The sequence below is a fragment of the Neophocaena asiaeorientalis genome, unplaced genomic scaffold, assembly GCF_003031525.2.
Source record: "Neophocaena asiaeorientalis asiaeorientalis breed wild unplaced genomic scaffold, Neophocaena_asiaeorientalis_V1.1 scaffold476, whole genome shotgun sequence".
Lineage (NCBI taxonomy): Eukaryota > Metazoa > Chordata > Mammalia > Artiodactyla > Phocoenidae > Neophocaena > Neophocaena asiaeorientalis.
Genome location: NW_020172178.1, coordinates 326,972 through 353,965, shown reverse-complemented (window position 1 = coordinate 353,965; position 26,994 = coordinate 326,972). Strand labels below are relative to the sequence as shown.

General features: G+C 39.6%; 1 protein-coding gene across 2 annotated transcripts in view; it reads right to left on the bottom strand.

Moving 5' to 3' along the window:
* The window catches only part of UNC79 (unc-79 subunit of NALCN channel complex), a 195,729-nt gene that overhangs the window by 129,981 nt on the left and 38,754 nt on the right, over positions 1–26,994 (bottom strand). For both annotated transcript variants that reach the window (XM_024759179.1, XM_024759171.1), the window contains exons 5-11: positions 22,743–22,807; positions 16,664–16,752; positions 16,008–16,048; positions 13,796–13,824; positions 8,125–8,354; positions 5,606–5,777; positions 1,440–1,670 (exon numbers count right to left, since the gene is read on the bottom strand). In XM_024759179.1, the coding sequence (XP_024614947.1) occupies positions 1,440–1,670; positions 5,606–5,777; positions 8,125–8,354; positions 13,796–13,824; positions 16,008–16,048; positions 16,664–16,752; positions 22,743–22,807 (857 nt within the window). The remainder of the gene's footprint in view (positions 1–1,439; positions 1,671–5,605; positions 5,778–8,124; positions 8,355–13,795; positions 13,825–16,007; positions 16,049–16,663; positions 16,753–22,742; positions 22,808–26,994) is intronic.

Genomic DNA, 26,994 nt, shown 5'->3' with positions numbered 1-26,994 from the left:
CTTCTACAGTCACTGATAATCCTCTAGCGGCTAAGGTAGTGTAAGCAGATAGGGTAGGGTGTCCCCAGAGAAAGAGAACCAGGCATGGCTTTCTTGACAGAAAAGAAGCCATTTCACCTAAGCCATTTTGTGATCTAAGCCTGGCCACAATGCCTGCCCTTGAACAGGTCTCAGTAATTAATGATTTTAAGGGCAGGAACAAAGGAAAAGCAGTCAAGAAACAATAGTTCAGCAATAAAGCAGAGTCCTATTTCCTCCTCAAGAATATACATCACAATCTGATACATATTTTTGAGTTCTGCAGGAACTAAGCCCCTCCGCCCCACACACACACCCTACCAGGTAGAGGATGGTGACTACATGCTGAGACCCCAGACTGGTCGGAACCTAAGGAATGATGATGTTGACCTTTTCTGACCCCCTGACTTCTATCCACTAAAGTCTGGACTCTGTCCATCTTTGCCCCAATTCTATGCTGACTTCTCTGCTCAAGCCCCTTCATGAATATGCACGGACCCTTAGCTTAAAACTTCCCCAATTTTGCTGTTCGGAGAGACACTACTTTGGGAAAGATCCCTGGTGTTCTCCTCACTTGCTGCAAGTAATAAATCCCTCCTCCTCCAGCTCTTTGCCTTGGTTGTGTCTTTTGGCTCGACACCCACCAAGAGGCAAACCCAGTGTTTCTGTAACAATAGTGCTTCTCCCTAAGTCCTCCTCTCCAACAAGGTCCAAGCTGTAGGCCTTGATGAAAACAATTCATATTTTATAGCAAGACAAGAAAATTTTAAACATAAAATTTTTCTCTGGGCTTCCCTGGTGGCGCAGTGGTTGAGAGTCCGCCTGCCGGCCGATGCAGGGGACGCGTGTTTGTTCCCCAGTCCGGGGGGAATCCCACATGCCGCGGAGCGGCTGGGCCCGTGAGCCATGGCCGCTGAGCCTGCGCGTCCAGAGCCTGTGCTCCGCAACGGCAGAGGCCACGACAGTGAGAGGCCCGCGTACCGCAAAAAAAAAAAAAAAATTTTTTTCTCTGCCCATTTGGGCCTCCTCCCTCCCCTTTAGTGTGTGTTGTGCAACTGCATTAACCAGACTTCCTTAGGAGAGAACGTTCCTTCTTAACCTCATCAAGGGTCACAATTCCTTAGAAGATAACTTCCCTTCTTGATCTTGTAAAGGGCCATGATGACCCATGACCCACTACGTGCTTTGTATGTGTAGATCTGGATTCTGTAAACTGTCAATAATACATCATTTGACGTAAAACCCTTTGTCTCAAAATTTTACATACCTGGGCTTTGACCTCTAATGGGCGGAACAGTCCTCAGAACTTTCTGAAAGACTCTCTCCTGGGTTATAATCCTCAGGTTGGCTCAAATAACATTTTCCATTTCTTTCTTAGATCGATTATTGATTATGTATTTTCATCGACAGCCTCCACTTACCCTGGCAAATTCCATTGGTTTGGGAAGAAGGCACATGACCATGACATCAAAGCGAACATCACATACTGTCTTCAACCACTTGGTGACAAACTGAGGCTTCAGCTTTTCCACTAAACTTCCAACTTCATCATCCATCATATACGCTGTGGAGTGAAACCACTGAAACACCATGGCCACCAGCCTGGCCAAGCTTTCCGTAGGGGTGTTCTCACTGGGCGTGCAGAGGCTCACCTGGAAATAGGTAGATCAGACTCTCCTTCAGCCTCCTTACATAATTATTACACGTTTGGTAAAAGACGAAAACAAAAGAAAGATGCCCCGTATAATCCATTTGAAATAGGCAGAGGTTTTTTCGGGGTTTTTTTGTTGCTGTTCTTTGAACCCTTTGAATGCCCATTTATTTCTTTAAATTTTTGAACCACTTTAAGAATTACTGAAATACGATTTGTTTAAATTCTTATTAAAACTACATTTATCAGTAATTGAAATCTACCCCCCTGGACAGGAGTGACATAATACCACTGTAGGGTAACTGCTTTACCTCGTCCTTCTCTTCTTGACATCTGCTGCAGCCTATTCACTTAACAACAGGTAGAGGCCTTTTCTGGTTTTTGGTCTTGTTTTTGTTTTGTTTCGTTTTTTAATGTACAACTTGTCAATATTTGGCCAGGGAAACAAGTCTTTATAGCAATTGTATCTCTATCTTTTGGGCCAAAGTTTTTTTTGTTTGTTTGTTTTCTGTTTTTGGGGGGTTTTTGAATTTTATTTTATTTATTTTTTTATACACCAGATTCTTATTACTCATCCATTTTATACACATCAGTGTATACATGTCAATCTCAATCTCCCAATTCATCACACCACCACCCCCACCACTTTCCCCCCTTGGTGTCCATATATTTGTTCTCTACATTGTGTCTCTATTTCCACCCTGCAAACCGGTTCATCTGTACCATTTTTCTAGGTTCCACATATATGCGTTAATATATGATATTTGTTTTTCTCTTTCTGACTTACTTCACTCTGTATGACAGTCTCTAGATCCATCCACGTCTCAACAAATGACCCAATATTGTTCCTTTTTATGGCTGAATAATATTCCATTGTATATATGTACCACATAATCTTTATCCATTCGTCTGTCAATGGGCATTTAGGTTGCTTCCATGACCTGGCTATTGTAAAGAGTGCTGCAATGAACATTGGGGTGCATGTGTCTTTTTGAATTATGGTTTTCTCAGGGTATATGCCCAGTAGTGGGATTGCTGGGTAGTATGGTAGTTCTATTTTTAGTTTTTTAAGGAAGCTCCATACTGTTCTCCATAGTGGCTGCATCAATTTACATTCCCACCAACAGTGCAAGAGGGTTCCCTTTTCCCCACACCCTCTCCAGCACTTTTTGTTTGTAGATTTTCTGATGATGTCCATTCTAACTGGTATGAGGTGATACCTCATTGTAGTTTTGATTTGCATTTCTCTAATAATTAGTGATGTTAAGCAGCTTTTCATGTGCTTCTTCAGCATCTGTATGTCTTCGTTGGAGAAATGTCTATTTAGGTCTTCTGTCCATTTTTGGATTGGGTTGTTTGTTTTATTAATATTGAGCTGCATAAGCTGTTTATATATTTTGGAGATTAATCCTTTGTCCGTTGATTCGTTTGCAAATATATTCTCCCATTCTAAGGGTTTTTTTGCTAGTATTTTGTTGAGGATTTTTGCATCTATATTCATCAGTGATATTGGTCTGTAATTTTCTGTTTTTGAGTACCTTTGTGTGGTTTTGATATCAGGGTGATGGTGGCCTCATAGAGTGAGTTTGGGAGTGTTCCTCCCTCCGCAATTTTTTGCAAGAGTTTGAGAAGGATGGATGGGTGTTAGCTCTTCTCTAAATGTTTGGTAGAATTCACCTGTGAACCCATCTGGTCCTGGACTGTGGGTAGAGCTGACTGTTGCTCTGGTGGGCAGAGCTCAGTAAAACTTTAATCCGTTTGACTGCTGATGGGTGGGGCTGGGTACCCTCCCTGTTGGTTGTTTGGCCTGAGGCAACCCAACACTGGAGTCTACCTGGGCTCTTTGGTGGGGTTAATGGCAGACTCTGGGAGGGCTCACGCCAAGGAGTACTTACCGGAACTTCTGCTGCCAGTGTCCTTGTCCCCATGGTGAGCCAAAGCCACCCCCTGCCTCTGCAGGAGACCCTCCAACACTAGCAGGTAGGTCTGGTTCAGTCTCCTGTGGGGTCACTGCTCCTTCCCCTGGGTCCCGATGCACACACTATTTTGTGTGTGCGCTCCAAGAGTGGAGTCTCTGTTTCCCCTAGTCCTGTTCAAGTCCTGCAATCAAATCCCACTAGCCTTCAAAGTCTGATTCTCTAGGAATTCCTCCTTCTGTTGCTGGACCCCCAGGTTGGGAAGCCTGACGTGGGGCTCAGAACCTTCACTCCAGTGGGTGGACTTCTGTGGTATAAGTGTTCTCCAATCTGTGAGTCACCCACGCAGCAGTTATGGGATTTGATTTTACTGTGATTGCGCCCCTCCTACCATCTCATTGTGGCTTCTCCTTTGTCTTTGGATGTGGGGTATCTTTTTTGGTGCGTTCCAGTGTCTTCCTCTCAATGACTGTCCAGCAGCTAGTTGTGATTCTGGTGTCCTCGCAAGAGGGAGTGAGAGCACGTCCTTCTACTCCACCATCTTGGTTCTGATCTGTCCAAAGTTTTAAATGTACACTTTCCTTCTGGCTATTAGGAATTGTATGTTAAGAAGTCCAAGACTGGCCTTCAGAAGAAGCTGAATCAGGCACTCTCTGCCCCTCAATCAGAGTTTGGGACTAGAGCTGTGTCCCAACCACCTTTTGCTACTGGTTGTTAGCAGTGACTGTGGGCAAGTTGAACTGCCTCTCTGGGCTTCTCTGTCCTCATCAGAAAAATGAAGGGGTAAAATAGGCAGTTTTTAAATTGATGGAGGACCACTTAGCCTGGAAACTGTGTTCTTCTCTACAGAGAGAGATGGACTGTAAGAATTTCCCCTCGAGATTGCACCTCCCTACAAGCTTTTCCCATATAAGAAATCTGTTACATAATCTGCACTAGATACTTTAAACAAGTTAAGTCTACAAAGTGAAATTTCATAAATATCTTCAGTAAAAAATAATCTATATATATTTCAGTTCTAAAATGATCAGATTTTGCCAAGAATTTCCTATCAGTAATAACTCTGAAACATTAGAGCTCCCCCAGTTCACGATATTATAAATAGACTTTCCAAAACTGCTCATCACTTAGTAATTCAATCATTCTGAAATAATCTCTTATTAAGCACTGAAGTAGCATTCAAGAATATAAAAAAATAAGTAAAACACTATCTCTGCCTTCAGGAGTTCACAATAGTAGTCATTATGTCATTAGATAATAAGTTCTAGCAGCAAGACATGCGAAATCAACAATTAAACTGCAATTTGGCAAAACAAAACAAAGCAAAACAAAACCAGAAAAATGTGTGAAAGCATAAAAGAGATGTATCACTTTGGAGACTTAGCCCATGTCTCCAATGGACAAAAACAAAAGTCTGCTTTTCTGCAGAACTGGCAAATTCAGCATGCTTGGAACTTTGGATCTGTATGTTTGATCTTTCCTAAATGAATACTGCAGTTGAATCAGTCAATAGCAATCAAATTCCTTGCATTGGTTTGGCTATAATTTTTCTGGCTGTGTTGCAGACTTGCCATAAATACACAAAAAGCTCCACAGAGACTGAACTTTCAAGCAAACTTTCATGTCGATCAGATGAATGATCTGTAAATTATATTGAATCCAATATTTCACAATATACCCTAGCAACTTTCCCACTTGTTTATTGCCAAACTGTGCATTTCCAACAGTTTAGGGTCTGGCACAGTAGGTTCAACACCTGGCTATTCATTAGAATCAACTAGGGAGCTTTTTAAAAAGTTCCCAAGATTCTGGGGTGGAATCTGGGCAATGGCATTTTTTAAAAGCCTTCCCAGGTAAATCCAATGTGCAGTTACTGTCCTAGAGTATAGAGTCCCTATGCTAAGTTTAATTTTTCACTATTTACTATTTACTTCATTAAAAAGAACAGAAGAAATTCCTCATCAGCGCAATGTTGGAATGAAACATAAGAAAGCAGAGAAGAGTTAACTTCTTTTCTTACTAAGAACCATATCCCAAATTGACTGAGTAGCCGCTGGTCGTGTTTATCATCATCTTTGTTGTCAAAGTCAGCGTGATCCAGGGAATGGTGGGAGGAGGAGAGGCCCAGCTGCCGCCGGCGATTGAGCTCATGTTCCCGCTGCTCAGCATGGAACTCGGCTTCTTTCAACAAGCTGCCAAAGGGGAGAGATTTCAAGTTAGACTGCCAAAAAACACATTCGAGATTATGACCTATTCAGAGCAATTACTTCATGAGTACTCAAGCATCACTCATTGCTCTCCTTTAAATGGGAAGGAGCCTAATTTCCTTACTATTTTCTACTCCATCCCCATTTCAAAGATGAACAAACTGAGACACAAAGAGGCTACTTCCTCCAATCAATTAGAATCAAGCAGAACTGATGCCTTCTGGCTTCTAGTTCACCAACCATCCCACTATATGTCAATGCTTCTATATCTAATATGAAGCTGTGTGGACATCAAATGCATAATACAAGGAAAGACTGAGGAACTGGTACCCAGATGGAAAACTATTTAATATCTAGTATTCAAAGACCTGACAGTGAGCAACGAAGATTCCTTTTTCACTTGCTAAGCAAATGACAATTTAATAACATAATACCCAATGTTGGCAAGGGTTTAGCAAAAACTATCAGTTTCATATAGTGATGTATGAAATTCACATACACTCTTTGAAAATCAGTTTGGTAATGTATCAAGCACCATTAAAATACTCAGACCCTTTGACCCAGTCAACCACATCTGGTCATCTACCCTAAGAAAAAATATATACGAACAGCACTATACACAAAAATAGTTATCAGAGTTATTTTTAACAGTAAAAAACAAAAAGGAAGAAACTGAAATATCTACTGGTGGAGGAAAATAATCTAGATAAATATTATGTAGGCACTAAAAAGGATAAATGTGGAAACTACACAACATGGAAAAGAGCTAATGGTATAAGGTTACATCAAAAAGAATGTGGATACACTGTGATTACAGTTATATAAATAAAATATGCATTTGAATAAACCTAGAAGAACATGTGCAAAAGTGATGATGACGACAGCAGTATGGTTGATTTTTTTTTCTATTTCCAAACTTTCTGTAGTGTTTTATTTAGCAAACATTTACTGCACTTCTACATGTATCAGCCACTGGGATAAGAGAAACAGAAGACTTAGTCCCTAGCTTTAAAACTTGCATTCTGGGGCTTCCCTGGTGGTGCAGTGGTTGAGAATCTGCCTGCTAATGCAGGGGACACGGGTTCGAGCCCTGGTCTGGGAGGATCCCACATGCCGTGGAGCAACTAGGCTCGTGAGCCACAACTACTGAGCCTGCGCATCTGGAGCCTGTGCTCCGCTGCAAGAGAGGCCACGATAGTGAGAGGCCCGCGCACCGCGATGAAGAGTGGCCCCCACTTGCCACAACTAGAGAAAGCCCTCGCACAGAAACGAAGACCCAACACAGCAAAAATAAATAAATTAATTAATAAACTCCTACCCCCAACATCTAAAAAAAACTTGCATTCTAGTATTTTTTCTTAATTTTTAAAAGTCTTGCCTCAGTGAATATTATACAAAAAGAGAACAAATCTAGAGGTTATCACTTCTAAAGCTTCCTTTTTTGTGTGTGACAGAAGGAGAAAAAGCCAGAAGCCTGCAGGATCAGGCCCCTGCCTTACTCCACAGCCTTCTGGTTTACTCCAGTACCGAATTATCTAGAGCTCTCCCATCCTTCACTGCTATCAGTCAGGTCTGGGACAGCCTTATTCCCACCTCTCACTCTGACTGGCGCCTCCACTTCATTCCCCTAAGACCCCCTACTCTGTGCTGTCATTGTGCTCACCACACTGGACTGCAATTTCTTTCTTCTGTTTTTATAGTCCCTACATGGGTAACTTGAAAGCAGAGGTTACATTTTACTCTCCTCTGTCTTCCAAGTGTCTGATACATGCCTGGCACATAACTGGCATTAGATAAAAATATTTGTTGAATGAATGAATTGAAACATCGTCATTGCAACATTGTGGAAGTTGAGCTGCCTGGCTGAGGGCACTTGAAGTTGAATTAAATTTGCACATCTCGGACTTCCCTGGTGGCGCACTAGTTAAGAATCCGCCTGCCAATGCAGGGGACGTGGGTTCGAGCCCTGGTCCGGGAAAATCCCTACATGCCGCAGAGCCACTGCGCCCGTGTGCCACAACTACCGAGCCAGCGCTCTAGAGCCGGCGTGCCACAACTACTGAAGCCCACGCGCCTAGAGCCCGTGCTCCGCAACAAGAGAAGCCACCGCAGTGAGAAGCCCGCACACCGCAACGAAGAGTAGACCCTGCTCGCCGCAACTAGAGAAAGCCCGCGTGCAGTAGCAAAGACCAATGCAGCCAAAAATAAATAATAAATAAATAAATAATTTTAAAAATAAAAATAAATAAATAAATTTGCACATCTCAATGTGAACAGGGTGGCTCAAAGCAAAGGCAGTGTTTTCAGGGTAAGTTTCTGATGACGCTGTTACCTAATCACCGCCTCCACGGCGCAGACAAGTTCCTCGGCACCACATTCTCGAGTGTTGATGGGTGGAGGGGAGGTCTGATAGAGGTGGGTCTCCGAGGCAGCTCCCAGTTCGTTACTGTGATGATTTGAGTGGCATCTTTTGCAGTACCGAACAGGCCTGTTTCCATGACGACCACAACACCCTGCTGAAAAGCAGGTGACAACAGCTCTTCTAACGTGGGAACTGCAGTTCTAGAAGAAAAAGAGCGAAATCAATTAAAAGTCACCACTGAGGTAAATTTGGCTACTAATTGGAACAAATGGAAACTTAAAGGGCCACTGGAAGTGGCAGCACATTTCTGAAGTGCCACTAGTTTCCAAAATGCAGGTCATCTCTAACCAGTGAGATTTCAGCTATAGTTAAAAATAAAGGTGAGAAGCGGTTTCTATTAGTGTGAGTGGTAGAAACGTTCTAAATATGAGTGAAACTGTTGAAAAGTCCTCTGTAAAGTGACCTCAGCCATGGGGCATGGGGGTCTTCCTGGATTATTTCAAGTTAGCATTTCAAGAGTTTTCAGCAGAAATATGAAAAAAGAGTAGAACTGTGGTCCAGAGAGAGTGCATCACAGCACATCAGAGCCGGAAACAAACAATTTTAACCCCTAAAATAAACTTTCAAAATTATTTTATCCACCACCTAAAGAGCCGATTTCCACTGCAGCTCATCTGTCCTTGGTGCATTCAAGGACAGGCAGGGAGCTGTGCTGCACCGAGCTGATGACCCCAAAGCTGGCCTGTCCATCCCCACCGGCACTCTTTCTATCAAGACCTAAAGAATGTCAGTGGACACCACAGGAACATCAAAACACAGCAAGAACCATTCACAGACTCAGCGGCTGACATCAACTAGAGGAAAGGAGTCAACAGATGAAGTGAGAAAAGTGGTGTAGTATAAGAGAGATTCTGAAGCTCAGGGGGGTTTATTATCAGAGCTGCCCTGACAAGAAGCAGGGGAGAAAGGCAGCGCCCACATAATGCAATTTGAGGAGCAATCAGGAAATATCCCTGACCTCTGCACAAAACTGTGCCCAAGCCTTTTAGAGATGTCACCACCACATAATCAATGTCTTGTGTCAAGAGAGCATTTCAGTCTTTCAATAGAGCTTATTAAGATGGAACATACTGAAAAAGAACGAATATATGTATATGTATAACTGAATCACTTTGCTGTACATCTGAAACTAACACAACATTGTAAATCAACTATAATCCAATAAAATTTTTTAAAAGATGGAATATAATAGGGGAAATAATATCCTAAGCCATCATGAACTCAGGGCTTGAGGAAGACTGAAAACCTTCCATGACAGATATCTTGCGAAGTGCGTTGACAGAAGAAGGAAAAAGGCAAGTACAAAACCTATATCCAAACATTGACAATGTATTGAATTGCCTATCGGAACAACCATCTCAAAGTAAGGCTTGTTCCACTTCGATTTTAGCACAAGCCTTTGGATACGAGTGCTGGGAAATCTCATTTTCTGAACAGGACCCAGGTCAATAAATCATAAAAGAAAGTTTAAATTTTTTATGATCTTTTTTCCCTTTTATTAACAAGTTTTTAAAAATTATTTGTTAAAATACAGTGTGCTTCCTCTGCATCTGAAGCCCAGGTCTTCTTCAGCATCCAAGTCAGCCCTGACTTCTCCAAGTGAGGTGTCTTTCCTGCTTTGTGCCTTTTCTTTCTCTTTCACTTACTAAATTTCATTCTGGAAGCACATGAATCCTTACTGGTTTGGGGCTTCTCCAAACCAAACCAAACCAAACCCAACCACATCACTAGCAGGATGGGTTATATCGGAGTACATTTTTAGTGTTTATTTCTTCCTTTCAGTTATAGTTAGTCTTTGTTCCTCTGGGATTCCCACTGTTACATAAACAATAGGATGTGGATATGGGTTTAGTGGGTAGTTATTAGCTATAATAAAGTCCCAACGTTTAAGGCCTGCAATTTCCAATCCTATTTTCTGGTCACAAATTATTTACATTCTTCCCACATGCAAATTCCTGGCTGGAGGTCCAAGGTCTTCTTGTCTAAATTAAGTCCAGCTGTGGGTGAGGCTCTTTTGGTTTAGTTCCTCAGATATGCTTCATGAGCCTTGAATCTGGATGGGCTGTGGCTGCTTCAACCAAGAGAGCACGGCAGAAGTGATACTCACAGGACTCCCAAGGCAAATTCTAAAAGGACATGCAGCTTCCAACTTGCTGTCTTAGAATATTCTCTCTTCAGAAGCTTCCTCATCAGGATACTCTTAGAACTGTGCCATGGTCAAGGCACATGGAGAGGCAATGTGTAAGTCTCTACTCTAAGCCCAGCCTTCAAGTCACCCCATCCCAGAGCCCAAACATACGATCTAGATGACTCTAGGTAATTCCAGCCCCTAACTAGTCAAGTTAGTCTTCCCAGATGAGGCCCCAAACATCATCAAGCAGAGATAGGCTGTGGAGTGTGTCCTGTCCAAACCCCTGACCCTCAGAATCTGTAAGCATAATTAAATAGTTGTTGTTTCATGCTGCTACATTTTGAGTGATTTCTTAGGTAGTATCTGGACATACTGTGTATGTTAGTATCTGGAATATCAACTAAAAGTCAACCTGCCTTATCCCATGTGCCATCAATTCTAAATAATATCAGCAATAAAATACTTTGCCCCTAAATAACCTTTGGATGGTCAAAGTTCTAAACAGTTGCTGTGGTTCCTACTAAGTTTTAATAATATATTTCCAAGCCACAATCAGTCCTAAACCCTGTGGACTCAGCTACATGCATTCATTTCAAAAGTAAATTAGAGAGATTTCCCTTAGGTTCAGATTCAGCTGGGCACGTTTTCAAAGGTTCGCTCTAGCCACTCTGTTTCACTGCTTTGAATTTTAAACATAAATAAATAATTCCAAGCGGTCTCACAGAACAGCAGGATTGAAATAAAGCATCTGTCTCTTGATGCTTATTTGATACAATTTTTTAATTTATTTTTTTACTGAAGTATAGCTGATTTACAATGTTGTATTTGATACAATCTTGATGTTTATCTCAAACCTACTATTCAACTGTAGGAATATGTAGTACTGAATATGTAGTACTGAAAGACACAAACTTTGCCCAAAGCAAGCTCAAACAATTCTGATCTATTAGGAACTTAAGGAAAGTTCTCCAAATTAACTTTCATATAAAACACAACATTTATTAAAGGATAAGTAATAAAAATGTGCTAATTTTAACCTTATTACTGAAAATAATTTTGTCATATAAAGGAGGGGAGTGTTAAAAAATGATCCACCCTGGGTGCCAAGTATGTTACGTATACCACCAGAGCCAGGAAATGCCAATTTAGAAATAAAACTGTTTCTCATCCTAGTCTCTCCAGCTTGTAAAAGATTCTCAAAGTAGGAAATAGCCTTGGAATAAAAATGAAATCAAAAGTATGCTGAATGACTATATGATCCCTTGTTAAAACTTCAGAAAGCTATATAAGGCGATGCCCAGTTGAGCCTTTCAGCTAGAACAGGGCTTCTAATAATGTTAAGGGCTGAAATGCCCAAAGTATAGAAGGCATTTCTATACTCAAAAAGAATTATAGATGTGCCTTTGAGGGCACTGAACCCCAATTAGATTCATTGAAAATCCACAAAGTTTTAAAGAGAGGCATACTAGCAAAAGTATCACCAGCAGACCAAACGGGACAGACACAGTTCAACACGAAAAGAGGACTATGGAACCCCAACTTCTACATACAGGAAGCAGACTGAGAGGGTTACTCAGCTGCAACATGGGCCATTTCTTATTATAAAGGAAAGATGTCTTAAAGAGTAGAGCAAAGATCCCAGGAAAGAAATGACTTAGGAAACTATTCCCAGGAAGCAAAATCAGATCCTAATCAAGGCATATTTGCTATTCCTTAAAGACAGAGGAACTGTTGACATGTTCCTGGCTGGAGCTGCTATTGACTAGTAACAGCTATCTGCGTCCCCTTCCTCTTTCTGAACAGAGGTCTATTGCTGTTATCCAATCCCTGTCTCGCATTTTGTGTTGGGTATGTAACTTGCCTTTTTAGTTCACAGGTCTCTGGTTCAAGAAAATTCGTACCCGAGGGGTTTCATCAGTGACCAGACCAGATGCAGATCATAAGACAATGGACTTTAAGCCTGAAGCCATAAATGGGTAAGACTTTTGGAGGTCTTATAAGGTGCTGAGAGTATTTGGTACATGGAAAGAATGTAAGTAACGATGCCCAGAGGGTAGATTGTGGTACATTAAATATGACCACAAAATTCTTGCTGCTCCTTCTATAAAGAAGAGGGGTCTATTTCCCCACTCCTTGAAACTGAGCTGTCCTTTGGCCAATGGAATGCAGCAGAAGTGATGCTGTGTTAGAATAAAAGGTATATGATACAAACTATGATTTAGAAATTGGTAATGAGTGTTCTTCTTTCTAGAGTATAATGCTTGGAAACGCAGCATCGTAAATGTGATAAAACATAACATGGAACATTGTAAAAAAAAAAAAAAAAAGAAGAAGTGATGCTGTGACTACTGAGCTTCAGGCTCAAAAGGCCTTGCAACCTCCTCTCTCGTTTTCTCAGAACACTGATACCTTGTGAACAAATCCAGCCTAGCCTCCTGGAAGATGAGACACCTAATGGAAAGAGGGAGGGCCAGACACCCCTGTCATCCCAACCATTCCAGCCATCCCAGCTGAGGCCCCAGACATGGGAGTAAAGTCAGCTGGGCCCAACCAGTTGCCAGCAAAGCCACTAACTGACTGCAAATATCAATACATGAGTGAGCCTGGAGGAGTTTATCAAGAGAGCCACCCAGGCGAGCACCACAGCCGATCACAGCACTGTGAGCAAACACATGTTTGTTAGTCATTAGCCAGTACAGTTTAGGAGGGTTTATTAGGTGGCAACAGATAACTGAAACAGCCCTCCAAAGGTATCCACTCATAAACAGCTCCCAAAAAGTGTAAATGACTTGTACATAGTCTCATAGCTAGGTGGGAATAGAGCCGACCAGAACCCAAGTATCACAACCAACTAGTGCAAAGTCCTTTGTATCACACCATACTATCTTCTCTTGTACTTTTCAACAACTGGAGCAAGAAAAGAAGATGGAAATGGCTTAGGGAAACTGTCATGAACAGTGGCTGTTCAAAAGTGGAATCGTTAACTAGAGATATCATTCAACTTACATATAAATTAATATTTTCCATATATACTTGGTCTGGGTATGTTTCTGACACACACATATTGGACTATTTGCATTCCACTTCCAAACAATAAAGACTTTTAGCAAACACGATCAGCCTTTACCAAAGTTAAAAGTTGCATGTATTGCATTGTCACTCAAACCTTTTTGTATTTAGACTTCTATCCCAGAGTTACACATATGCTTTTACTTCAGATTACTTTTCAGAAACACTGTGCATAGATGGGTAAGCAAAAGCAGAAATGTAAATAGAGACCATCCAGACACAGCAATCTTGCATGCTGAATTATTTCCTTTCCCCCTTCACAAATACAGTGACATGTACACACTGGGAAACCATGGTGCAGAAATGAGGCAGATGTCAATGAATGAATTTACATACAAACACAGCAAATCATGCCCCACCACACAGATGGTTTGCTCTTACCTTCTTCTGACATATAGCAGATATTTCAGCTGTAAGGGGAAGGTACACAAAATATCAACAAAGAAAGAGAGCCCGTTTTAAATAAGGGCAGCCACCAAGGTGAGCAAAAAACAAGCTTAGTAACACAACCTCCAGACTTGGCCAAAACAGCTTCTCCCTTCTCTCATAAACTGTCATCTAGTTATGTTTAATGAGGTTAAAATTACCTGTGGTATGTTTAATGAGGCTGCAAATATTTTCACCTATCCTTAGAAATAATTCAATCTTCTCAGACATGACTTAGAATTCAGATCAAATAACTTTAACCTCACCCCCTCATTTGACAGAGAACAAAATTGAGGGTTACATGGCTTCTTCAGAGTCACACAGGCCATCAATGGTACAGGCCAATCTGGAGCAAATGTCCCTGGATTCCCTGTCTACTGTTCTTCCATTATGCTATGACACTGAGTTGACGTGATATGCTTAGGGTTTCACCATGGAGATGATTTGCTATATCAGAACTACAGAAAAAAACTTAACAACTTGGATGAATTAGACTCAAACTATCAACTTACATCAGTCCTTAACTAGTGCAAAACCAGCTGCAGGCTTATTTAAGAGAAAGCAATTTCAAACCCATGGATTGGCCAGCTGGAGTAAGGCTGTCAAATTACTTTAGCACTTCAGGATTGACTTTAATAAATGGATAAAAACTCTTTTTAGTGGGCATACCAATTATTTCCATGAAAACTGATGCTTGAGAGTAATTGAAAATAATTTTTCCAAGAATCTGTTAACATTTCCCATGAAATAGTAAGTGCTCAAAAAATAGACTAAATGCCTATGTCACAATTTATTTAAAAGATCAAAGATAAATGTCTCCCAAACTCTGTCTGGAAATTATGAATTAGCGGATGTCAAATCAATGAAATTAACAACTCAGTTGTTAAAACTGATTTTGTATAATTAATGGTTATTTAACAGTTTGATATCTTGGAGTTTATCTTAACCTGAGGTTAATGGGTCACATCTCTGGATAAATAATGAAAAGTTATTATCAGTTTTCTTTCACAGACGAATATCATCTGCAGACCATGGCCAGAATTCAGCAACATATCTGAAATTTAAAACACAGTTTAGAACCTGACTATGGGTTTTACCTCGGAGCACTGGAAGTTCACTAATTTAAGGGGGAAAAAAGGTTACCTTTACCCATATAAGCCCAAATCTTTTTACAGATATTCTTGTATAAAAATTTTTAATGTCTCTTTAAAGGATATAGAGGCTGACATTATTGACCCATTTTACAGATGCAGAGCATTCACTATTTATTTCTTCAGGTTGAGATAACCTAATATTAAGAGACTACAAAGAAGGAGTGTGATTATCATTGGGCAAAGAAAGACCTTTAGTTTTGAAAAAAGTGTTAACCAAATTTAGTTAACATGAGGTTTTTACATTTCTTTTTAAGTGAGGCCTTTCATAAAAATTCTTTTAGTATCTACCTCTGAAGTTATAGATCAAGTTCTTCCTGGGTGCCTGATCTGTGCTCAGTATGCCCCCAGCTTTTTCCACTTTTCCTCTTTCCTCTGCTAAGTATTTTTCCTGGTCATTTCATCCTGCAATTAGGTGGCTGGAATACCTGCTTCCCCATGTGTAGGGAAACACTCTGTCTGCAACCTGCCAACTTAACAGGCACAGCCTTCAGAACTCTAGCAAACTGCAAGCGTTACGATCTCGTCTTTTCACTGAGATGGGTCAGACATATTTATCCCCATTTTACTGAAGGGGAAACTGATCTCAGAACGATTAAATAATTTTCCCTAAAAACACAGAGCTGGTAACCATGGCAGGAGAAAGACCCATTATTTATGCTCTTCTCACTGATGTTCCTTATTTCCTTTCTGACTTGCGCAGCAAACGTATCACTGGCAACACCTGTTATATACATAGAAAACCCCTTAAGGCAGAATCCAGCTTTGGTCATGCAGAATCCTAATTCCAACACCTACCTCTAATTGTGGTGGAGATGATACCTCTTCCCTCATTATTAAATGTGTGGGTATATTACAAGCAAGACATTGATATCATGCTTCATATCAGTGAATATGCAGAGAACGTAATACTTTGGTTGCTGTCTTTGTAAAATAAAACAGTACAAAAGGAGAAAAATCAACGGTGCCATTAGTCATGATTACTCATTATTCATCCCTTCTGAAGTAAGCCATACCTTGCGGCAGAAGAACGTCAATCAACCATTCACTGTGGTCCCTATAAAGAAAAACAGAATTCATTTTTGAACTTTGTTGCAATGTTACCCTTCCACAGGAAGGTTTATAAGCTGCACGCTATTGCTGAAAGGCTTTTAATATAAAGGATGTGTAATTAAGAGCACTATCATAATAAACTATTTAAATGTCTAATGCATTTCATCTAAATTAATTATAGGCATTTCATCATATTCAGTTATCTTTAAATGATACTTTCCAGATGCTAATTAAGTCAACCAAAATACAGCATGATTTGTACAAAGCTGAGTGTGAGTCTGTGAAACGAACAAGCATAGAAATCCCATATGAATTTTATGTCATGTTTGAAAACCACAGCTTTCTTTTATTTTTCTCTGCGGCCTTTTTCACAGGGTCACTTGAAGAGTGGAGCTGCTTTATTAAGTGGAATTGCTTTCTCCTGTCACATGGTGAGAAATACTGCAATTTTTCAGAGCTGAAATCTTTTCAAATGAAAGTTTGATATATGTTAAATATCTGACAAACTAACCTTTAAAAAACAGAGAGGCTAGTGGAAAATGAAGGTAACAACCAATTTAAGTCGAAGTGATTATTCTTCTCTTCTCATTGTAGCCCTATTTCCTTTTCTTATACCTACCCTGCAATCCTCTGGCTGCATTCTTCACAGAGATACAATGGGGGTGGTTTATCACCCAAAGCTACAGACAGGGAGGGGTCTATACACATCTGAAACACATGAAAAGACAGAATGAACTCTCCTGTTTATCACATTCCCTATATCAAGGGCACAAATGTTTCGATAATAGATTTTCGAAAGCAAAGTAGAATAAATATTTTCGGTAAAACCCATTCAACCTATAACTGTTTTCCCACATTGGAGTTTTTCATTTCTCCTGTTATTTGCAATTCAAGTCACAAATAGTGTCAAGAAATCCACCCTCTGGACTTCCCTGGTGGTGCAGTGGTTAAGAATCTGCCTGCCAATGCAGAGGACTCGAGTTCAAGCCCTGGTCTGGGAAGAGCCCACAAGGCGCGGAGCAACTAAGCGCGTGCACCACAATTACTGAGCCTGCGCTCTAGAGCCCGTGAGCTGAAGCTACTGAGCCACAACTACTGAAGCCTGCGCACCTAGAGCCCGTGCTCCACAACAAGAGAAGCCACCACAATGAGAAGCCCGCGCACCACAACGAAGAGTAGCCCCCACTCGCCACAACCAGAGAAAGCCCGCACACAGCAACGAAGACCCAACGCAGCCAAAAATTAATTATTTTAAAAAAAGAAAAAAAAAAGAAATCCACCCTCATTCTATAAAGATAAAAAATCATCTTGTGGGTTTCCCTGGTGGCTCAATGGTTAAGAATCCACCTGCCAATGCAGGGGACACAGGTTCGTGCCCTGGCCCGGGAAGATCCCACATGCTTAAGAAAAAAAAAAGAACGAAAAGCGCACAACAAAAACCCAAAAAAAAAAAAAAAAAAAAAAAAAAAAAACATCCTGTTCTGTGGCTGTTCAAATTGCTTCTGTATTACTCATATAGTAACTCCTTTAATGCAGTAAACACAGTAATCTCTCTTTGGGAAAAGGAAAATGTATTATTAAGATTTAAAAATCATAACTGTTACCGAAATGCTGGCAGTAGAGAATTTTGCTTCTCAAGATAGACCTCATTCAGAAAACTTAGCATTAAATCTAACATTGAGTGATTCACTTTTCTTACTCTGGAATAAGTTCTATATATCCAACTTTCAACTTCAGGTAGTTTTTTTTCTTCCACATATGAACTGTAGTTTGTTTAACCCTGTAGTGCTCTGTTCAATTTTGAGTTATTTATGCCTGTTTTCATTAGTGTAAGTACAGAGATTAAAGTATTAATCTTAAATTGATCATTAGGATATTTCAAATATCTGGATGTTTTAAATCAAATGGACAAAACATTCAATGACTAGTAAAAAATGAATTTTGTACTTTGCATTGGTTTAAATGTCTATGACTTACTGAACTCTTTTTTTTTTTTTTTTTTTTTTTGGCTGCGCTGGTCTTCGTTGCTGCGCTCAGGCTTTCTCCAGTTGCGGCGAGCGGGGGCTACTCTTCGTTGTGGTGCTCGGGCTTCTCATAGCAGTGGCTTCTCTTGTTGTGGAGCATGGGCTCTAGGTGCGCAGGCTTCAGTAGTTGTGGCACGTGGGCTCAGTAGTTGTGGCTCGTGGGCTCTAGAGCACAGGCTCAGTAGTTGTGGCACATGGGCTTAGTTGCTCTGCAGCATGTGGGATCTTCCCGGACCAGGGCTCGAACCCGTGTTCCCTGCATTGGCAGGTGGATTCTTAACCACTGCGTCACCAGGGAAGTCCCACCAAAGTTGTCCTTTTTTAAAAAATAAACATTTATTTATTTTAGTTTTGGCTGCGTTGGGTCTTTGTTGCCGCACGTGGGCTTTTCTAGTTACGGTGAGTGGGGGCTACTTTTCGTTGCGGTGCACGGGCTTCTCAGTGAAGTGCCTTCTCTTATTGCGGAGCACGGGCTCTAGGCACATGGGCTTCAATAGTTGTGGAGCACAGGCTCAGCAGTTGTGGCTCACAGGCTCTATAGCTCAGGCTCAGTAGTTGTGGCACACGGGCTTAGTTGCTCCACATGGCATGTGGGATCTTCCTGGACCAGGGCTCAAACCTGTGTCCCCTGCATTGGCAGGTGGATTCTTAACCACTGCGTCACCAGGGAAGTCTCAAAGTCATTTTGAATTCTGTTCCTGCCCTTCAAGAAGTAATCAATCTATGCTACAGCTGAGTATGAGTTAACATGCCTAGTACACAAATTCTTCTAGAACTTCACTCTGCCTTTTCTTTAGGCTTTTTTTTTTTTAATGATTTGAAGGGGATAAATGAACTGAGCTTATGACCCAAGCAGCCTGTCATTTAAAGTTAAAACCCTTAGGAGTTTCAATGGTTGGGGAAGTAAGAGTTAGAATTCCTAAACTTAAATAATTATACCATCAAAATCTGTAAATTATATATTCCCTGGTGCTAAAGGCCCAGTGTGAAAATTTTCCTTAGGTAACTTTCATGCTTCCTTTGATACAGTGAATAACTACTTTCTGGTGTGTTAAATCAGGGATTGGCAAACTTTCTGTAAATGGCCAGGAAGTAAATATTTCAGGCTTCGTGGGGCATAAGTTCTCTGTCACAACTACTCAACTCTGCCGTTGTAGCATAAAAGCAGCCAGAGACAATATGTAAGCAAAAGAGCACAGCTGTGTTCCAATAAAACTTTACTTGCAAAAACAGGCAGCAGGCCATATTTAACTGCGGCCATAGTTTGCTGACTCCTGTGTTAGCTAATTATCTGGGATTCAAATATTTCATAAAGTGATTTTCAAATAGGACCAAGTAAAACCAAAAAACAGAGTGGGATATAATGAACTATAATTTCCAACATACTTTCATTTTCGGATCCTATCATAACTTTTGGCTCTTGCCTTAAAAGTACTTTTCTGCAACCTACTGTATTATATATATATATATATGTATATGTATATGTATGTGTGTGTATATATATATATATATATATAAAATGCTTTTCTATTTGGCAAATCATTACGTAACTGAGCAGGACCTTATGGGGCCTTCCCGAGACAGACCCTTCCCCCATATCCTCTGCTGTAGCTCCTCTCCGAAATACCTAGTTATATGACAGTATCTGATGAACATTTCCCGAGTTGTTTTACAGATACTAAAACCACCATTAAATGGGAGAAATTAACTACTTCATGAGCATGAGCACTTTGTCGCCCCCAGACCTACTGGCGCCTAAGGACTGATGACATCACCGTGTTCCCTCACCATCAACCAACTGGAGAATTGTGCACGAGCTGATCACAGACCCTGCGGCCCCTCCCCCTGCCCCCACCTGGCCTTTACAAATCCTTTGCTGAAACCCACCAGAGAGTTAGGGTGTTTTCAGCACTAGCTGTCCCAGACTACTTGTATGGCGCCTTACAATAAATGCTGTGCTTTCCTTCACCACCAGCCGGTATCAGTAGATTGGCTTTACTGCAGACAGGCGAGCAGACCCAAGTCTGGTTCATTACTGCCTAGGGGTATAACCCACTATTATGGAGATATTAGGCTTTTTGTGAAAATAAATCCATTTTCCCTGAGTTTTTCCCATGCACTCCATGTAGACCTCTTCTTCAGTATGGGTACTTTACTCTCATTTCTAATGAGTCATTGATACCTCTGTCAGGTAAAGATATTTTTTCATTCCATTCCAAAGTAAAAACTCCTAGGATGTTAGAACTGTAAAGAGTCATTAGAGGTTAGCTAGTTGACCTCTGACATGTTAAATGAATTAACATGACCCTTCAGATTTGTGGCTAGTAGTGTCAATCCTGTTCCACACTGAACAGGTCAGTTTACATCCACATTAATATGTTCACATCTGACTGTTGCATTTAAAAATAGTTATTTTCTGTCTATAAATATAATACATGCCCAAGGTAAAGTCTTCAGAAAATGAAGAAAAGGAAAGAAGAAAATTTAAATAACTCATTAACCCTCCATCTCAATGCAATCACTGGTAATATTTTGATGAGAATTACTGGTTGGTGTTCATTATGAAGATGAATATAAAATTCATATATGTGATTTTTAAACTACATTTGCATCGTACCGTACACTTCATAATTTCTTTTTCATTTAACATTATTCTGTAAGCATCTGGATGTTGGGTACCCTTGATTTACATGTCATATGCTCATATCTCTGTGGGTTTGTGGAGTGCTCATATTGTAAAGAAAGAATAACCCTGAGCCAGAGCGGTGGTCGTGCAAAAACAGCCTCTGCACAGGAAATGACAACAAGAATATTCCCTTTCTGGGAAGCATAGAGTGAAAATGTAAAAGGAAGCCCTTTAAGAAAACTGGGACTGAGAAAGTAAAATTTGGGGGGGTGAGAAAAACGTTTAGAAACTAGATAGAGGTAGTGGTTGTACAACATTGTGAATGTGATAAATGCCACTGAATTGTCCACTCTAAAATGGTTAGTTTTATGTTATGTGAATTTTACCTCAATTAAAAAATGACAGAAAGTGGGATGGTTTGGCTTATCCTGGAGGACTGGCTATAGGGAATGGCCTGTGAGAAAAGTGAGGCCAGACCAGAGGAGTAGACTGGGCTGTTTGCCTAAAGAGAGGGAGAATTTCTAATTCATGATGACTTCTGTGGGAAGGAAGCCAAAAACCATTACTAATCAGGAAGTCAGAGGACTCCCGAGAATGCAGTCTGACATAAAATCAAGGAAAAAATAACTGGAAAAATTAAACAGATTTTCAGTACCTCCTTTCTGTTGATGTCTGGGTGAACGAAAAGAGGGCACTGTAACTTAGGCAGAAAGAGGAAAGGACAGATATAGAAACTACGGGAATTGTGAAAGTCTCACCACTGTGAAGAATTAAGCTGAATACTATATGAACTCGCTTGTGTTTAGCTCAAAATGTCCTCACACCAAAGAAAAGTACCTTTGAACCCCAAATGTTTATGGAAGTTCAGAGGAAGAGTACACATCGTAGAATGGGAGAGGACTAAGCTTCCATTGGTGGGTTACCCTCACCTGCTCTTTCTCAGCATAAATTCATTCAATTTACTTTCATCAAAAGCAGAGATCAAGCATAATAATAGAAGGATGTCCTTTGTTGGTTAGATACATCTAGATGACAATATGATAATTGGCACTCCTGTGCCACTTTTGGTATATGAAATACATGTTTTATTCCATTTAGAGTTCTTTTTGGTTCCATTGATATTTATATTTCTTATATCTCATTTTACCTCTTCTACTCTGTTTCTAAAAATTAGAGTATTATTTTTCTATTATTTGATAATCTTTACAATCTACCTCTCTATAGAACAAGAGAGGCAAACTTCCTTGACAATAGGTTCTAAAAAGCAACTTGAATTCTAATCACTTGACCTAACTCCCACTGCTCAGAATTTAAAAATTAACCCTTGTAAATCCAGACACAGGTCTCTCCAGCCAAGTGTTGTATACGACAAATACACCAAAAGTAATTTTGTTAAGTGGTGCAATTATTTTTCTTAATTTTCTACTTCAAAGATTCAGGATTATAACAGGACAGAACCAATTAGATGTGACAGGAAAAGAATAAGGCTGAGAGTCAAGGTACCTAGTTCTGTCTGCGTGACCTTAGAAGAGTGACTTGACCTCTCTAAACCACTGTTCCCTTACCTCTTTTGTAATTTTCCATGTGCTTGCTGTCCAACTACCACTCAGTCATCTCACAATTTTATCTGTTTTTGTCCTACGACTCTTGAATTCTCATAGTCACACACTAGACCACTCATAACTTGGAGCAAACACATGAAAACAGGGCCAAAGTACATGCCCCCGAGTTTATTAGCCCAGACAGAAATCAGTCAAGGACTATGTAAGTGTTTCACCAGAATTATTCTGACAATTAGCGCAGTTCTCCACAGCACTTGGCTATGAACTCAGAGACAAATCTGCAGATATCACTATTCATTGCTCTGTCTTGAACCAATCTACCAGAGTACAGTCAGATCCAAGTAGAGTACAGTCATTTGAGATGACCACAGAGTACAGGCTTCTGCTTTACAGAGAAGGATGCAATCTCCATTTCATTCAGCAATTTGCTCCTGATAATTTGACCACTGACAATATAATACAGCACCATGTCTAATCAAACAGTACCTTCACAGCTGGTTTGTTAATTGCGTTGTGGCATTCAGTGTGCTGGCAGTGGATGGGGTTCCAAGCTGTAAAGCAAAGCATAGCTGATGAGTATTTCTCACTGACATTATTCACGCCCTAGGAAAAACACAGCAGATACTTCACTAGTTTTCCTTAAATAGAACCATCATCAGAAGGTTTCCTAAAATAATAATTTTTTTTTCAGTCTATGAAGTATTTTTAAATTAAGCAAAGATATCACAACCCCATCCATTTTCCCATGGGGAGAGACAAGCTAATATAAGGTGGCATACCCAATACCATAATATTATTTCACAATGATATACCATTAGTAAATTCTTAGTTTTTACATCTATGTTTTCACTTGATCCTCCCAACAACCCTGTGCGATAGATACAGCAGATTATTAACCTCATTTTATGTGTAAGTTAAAATTTAAAAGGTTAAGTAGTTTGCTATGGTCACGGAGTTAGTAAATGAAAAGCTACGACTAGAACATATATCTCTTGGTTCTCAAAACTGTGCTCTTTTCACTATAGTATACTATGCTAAACATCCTAGATTTTTGGCACCAGGAAGTGTTTCAGATTAATAATAACTGAAATGAGTAGTAAGGCAACCTCCACCATTCCATTTCCCACCCATCCCCATTAAATGTGGAGACTAAAAAGATGAGTTTCTTGCCCAAACGAAATGCGTCCCTCTCACACATTAGCCACAGTCTAAACCTCTGCGAGTTTGCTAATACCCAACTCCTCAACACAGTATACACACAGAATGAGGACAAGAACCAAGTGTTCTGAGACAGATCAGAAAGAGAATTACAATTACTTCTCATCATACAGATGATTCTGTAGCCCAAGGCACTTAGCTAACAATATTCCACCATAAAAAAAAATGTAATAAGATTTTATGTTTGGAAGTAGGACATTTTTCTAAATCGCCATATTCTAATCCTATAGGACCATGGTTGGCCTAATATATAAAAATCTGCAGATGAGAAGATATTCTTAGTTACATGTCTAATTATAATCCAAAAATATTTGTTATTAATGATCTGAGCCTAATTTGTGCTCTGAACATTTTGTAAAATTTTCTAAGAGTGTCCCAACTTCAATTCTTCTATGCTATTGTTAGACCAGGAATAAGATTATGTGTCTGATTTGGAATTCAGGAAAATATGGTCAACAGAACCGGTGACCTTAAAAAAAAAATACACAATGGGTCTACTTATTTAAAAAGAAGTACAGACTAGAACTACTACTATAATAACAAAATATCATATTGATTATATCTTTTGAGAGAAAGAAAGAGGAAATGAATGAGTAAGGAATGGATGAATGAAGAAATAATTTAAATAAAGACATTCCATATTTGTTTCCTACATGTGGAAAAGCCAAGATAGAGTAGCAACAAGTTTTCTTGTGTAATTAGAGAAATCTAGAGAAAAAAGAGTGCCTTCAACCAGTACAGAAGTTGCAAATACATGGAACGTGTACCCCATTCCTCCAATCCCAAACTCATGACAGATAAGAGCATTCTTTCCTGCTGAGTCTAGAACTGGCCTTAAAATCTTTCTCAACACTGAGCTCCAGGAAGTCACCACTAATCAAAACAGAGTTGGCATACAAGATGAAATCTGCTAACCATCTCTGAATCCATGTATTATGAGAATATTTGCAGATCACTTTATAAATATTAAGAAAAAGTTCATGACATTTTTAGATAAAAGTAATATTTAAACTACATAACAACTGTTATGGCACAGGTACAAACAAATTAGAACGTGAAATGGCCATAGCACTTGATCAGAGCTCCAAAAACTCCTGCTCTGCCAGAAATTAATGCTTTATATGTGGATGGTGGGGATATCTAGGAAGTCCTACTCCTCTTTTTATTCTATTTTTACAGGGTGTCACTAACTTAAGCACAGGTTGTAGAATACCTCCTTTAAGTTCACCAAAGTCACACTAGATTTAAGCTTACTAGACCAGTGATTATTGGCTTTTGTTTTGTATCACAAATCATCTGTAAAGGTTTTTAAAATATGATGCCTGGAACCTCAAAGCCCAGGTATCTGTAACTGGGAAAAGCAACACAGTTGATTCTGATACAAGGACAATCTACATACCTTACCATATGGCAAATACTTTCATGATAGACCTCCCTTTATTTGAAAATAAAAACAAAAATATAGCATAAACATGGCAGACAAGAATTCTGCTTCCAACAATGACAGAGTAACTGGTATTAGACTCACCCTCTTACCATAAATAACTAGAAACTAAAAAATACATGAAACAACTGTTTTAAGAAACTTGACTACAGGTAGTACAGGACAATGACCTTTGAGAGAAGAAACAATGAAATGAGTCCTACAATTACCCTTGGTTTCTTCCTGGAAGCAAGTTCCAGGTCTTGGTCCTAGAGGTAGAAAGATAAGCACAGTAGGGTGGTTTCATTGAGTAGAGGGGACAAAAAAAGAATTTAGAAAGGCAAAGAGGCTTAAATTTGCTGAGCAGAGTACCAAAGATGAGGGATCTATGCAAACAAAGAGCTCCAGATATCTGAGTAGGAATCGTTTTGGGTCTTTGGCTTTACACTAAGCTGAGCATGTGTAAGGCAAAACTCCATTAAGCTGCTTAGAGAAAACTATGGGGGATCTGTAAGCTTAATAATTCCTACATCTCATACAGGGCTGAGAGATATTTGAGCTTCAACCGGCCAGAGTGGAGAGAACTCAGTGAAAACCTGGGATATTCAATTGAGACTCTAGGAGGTCACACCTTAGTAGTTGGGCTAAACTAACATTAGGGAAATGGCTAGTCCAGGTTCACCCTAAGAAAATATAAGAACAAGGCTTGAAAGGGTCAAGCTGATCCACCAGTAAGCTGGCTGCCAAAACAAACTTCAATGCAGTGTAATGGAAGGCAGCAAAATCCAGACACTCAATAATGTAATGTTCATGAAGTCCAGCATCCAGTCAAAAATTACTTGATATTTGAAAGGGGAAGAAAATATTATGCAAGAAAATATTACCCACAATTAGGAAGAAAAAATTGGCCAAGATAAACAAACCCAGAAACTACAGAGATGAGGTAATTAGCAAACAAAGACTTTAAAACAGCTATTATAAACATATTCAAAGTAAAACATGAACACAATGAGGACAGAGATGCAGGACATAATAAAACAACCAAATGGAATTTCTAAAAATTAAAAATACAATATCAAAAATTAAAAATTCTCAGAATGGGCTTAAAGGAAGATTAGACAATGCAGAAGAAAAGATCAGTGAATTCAGAGATGTAACAACAGATCCTACCCAAACTGAAGTGCTGGAAGAAAAATAAATAGAGCTTCAGTAAGCTGTGGGAAAATATCCGGGAATATACATGTGGTTAAAAGCCCAAAAGAAGCAAGGTTGTGGGGGTGGGGGTGGAGGCAAAAATTTGAAGAAGCAATGGTCAAATTTTTTCAAGTTTGATGAAAACTATAAACCCACAGGTCCAAGAAGCTCAATGAATCTTAGGCAAAATAAAAGCAAAGAAAATAACACCAAAACTCATTATAATCAAATTGATGAAAACCAATGATAAAGAGAAATATCTTAAAAACAACCAGGGAAAAAAAGACATTACTTACAGGGGGACAAAGATAAGAATGATCACTGGTTTCTCGTCAGAAACAATGCAAGCCAGAAGACAATGGAACAACATCTTTAATAGGCTGAAAGAAAAAAACTGTCAACCTATAATTCTAGACCCAGTGAAAATATCCTTCAAAAATGAATATGAAATAAAGACTCTTTGAAGGCAAACACAAGATAAGAGAATTCATTGCCACCTGAGTTCCACTACAAGAAAAGCTAAAGGAAGGTCTTCAGGCTGAAGGAAAATGATACCAGATGGATGCTAGGGCCTACACAAAGGCATAAAGAGTTCTGGGCATGATAAATATAGTGAATAACTACAAACAACTTTCTATATATATAGAAGTAAAATATTTGATAAAAAACTAAAAGGATGGGAAGGGGAAAATGAAAGTGCACAGGATTCTTGCATACGTGTAAACTAGTATAATATTACTTGAAGGTAGACTATGAAGTTAAAGGTGCATATTGTAATTGTAGAACTGTAGAGTATTCTTTTTAAAAAGAGGTATAACTAACAATTTTAAAAGAGAAACATGGAATAGTAAAAATTAACCAAAAGAAGGCAAGATATTAAAATGAAAAGGAACAAAGAATAGA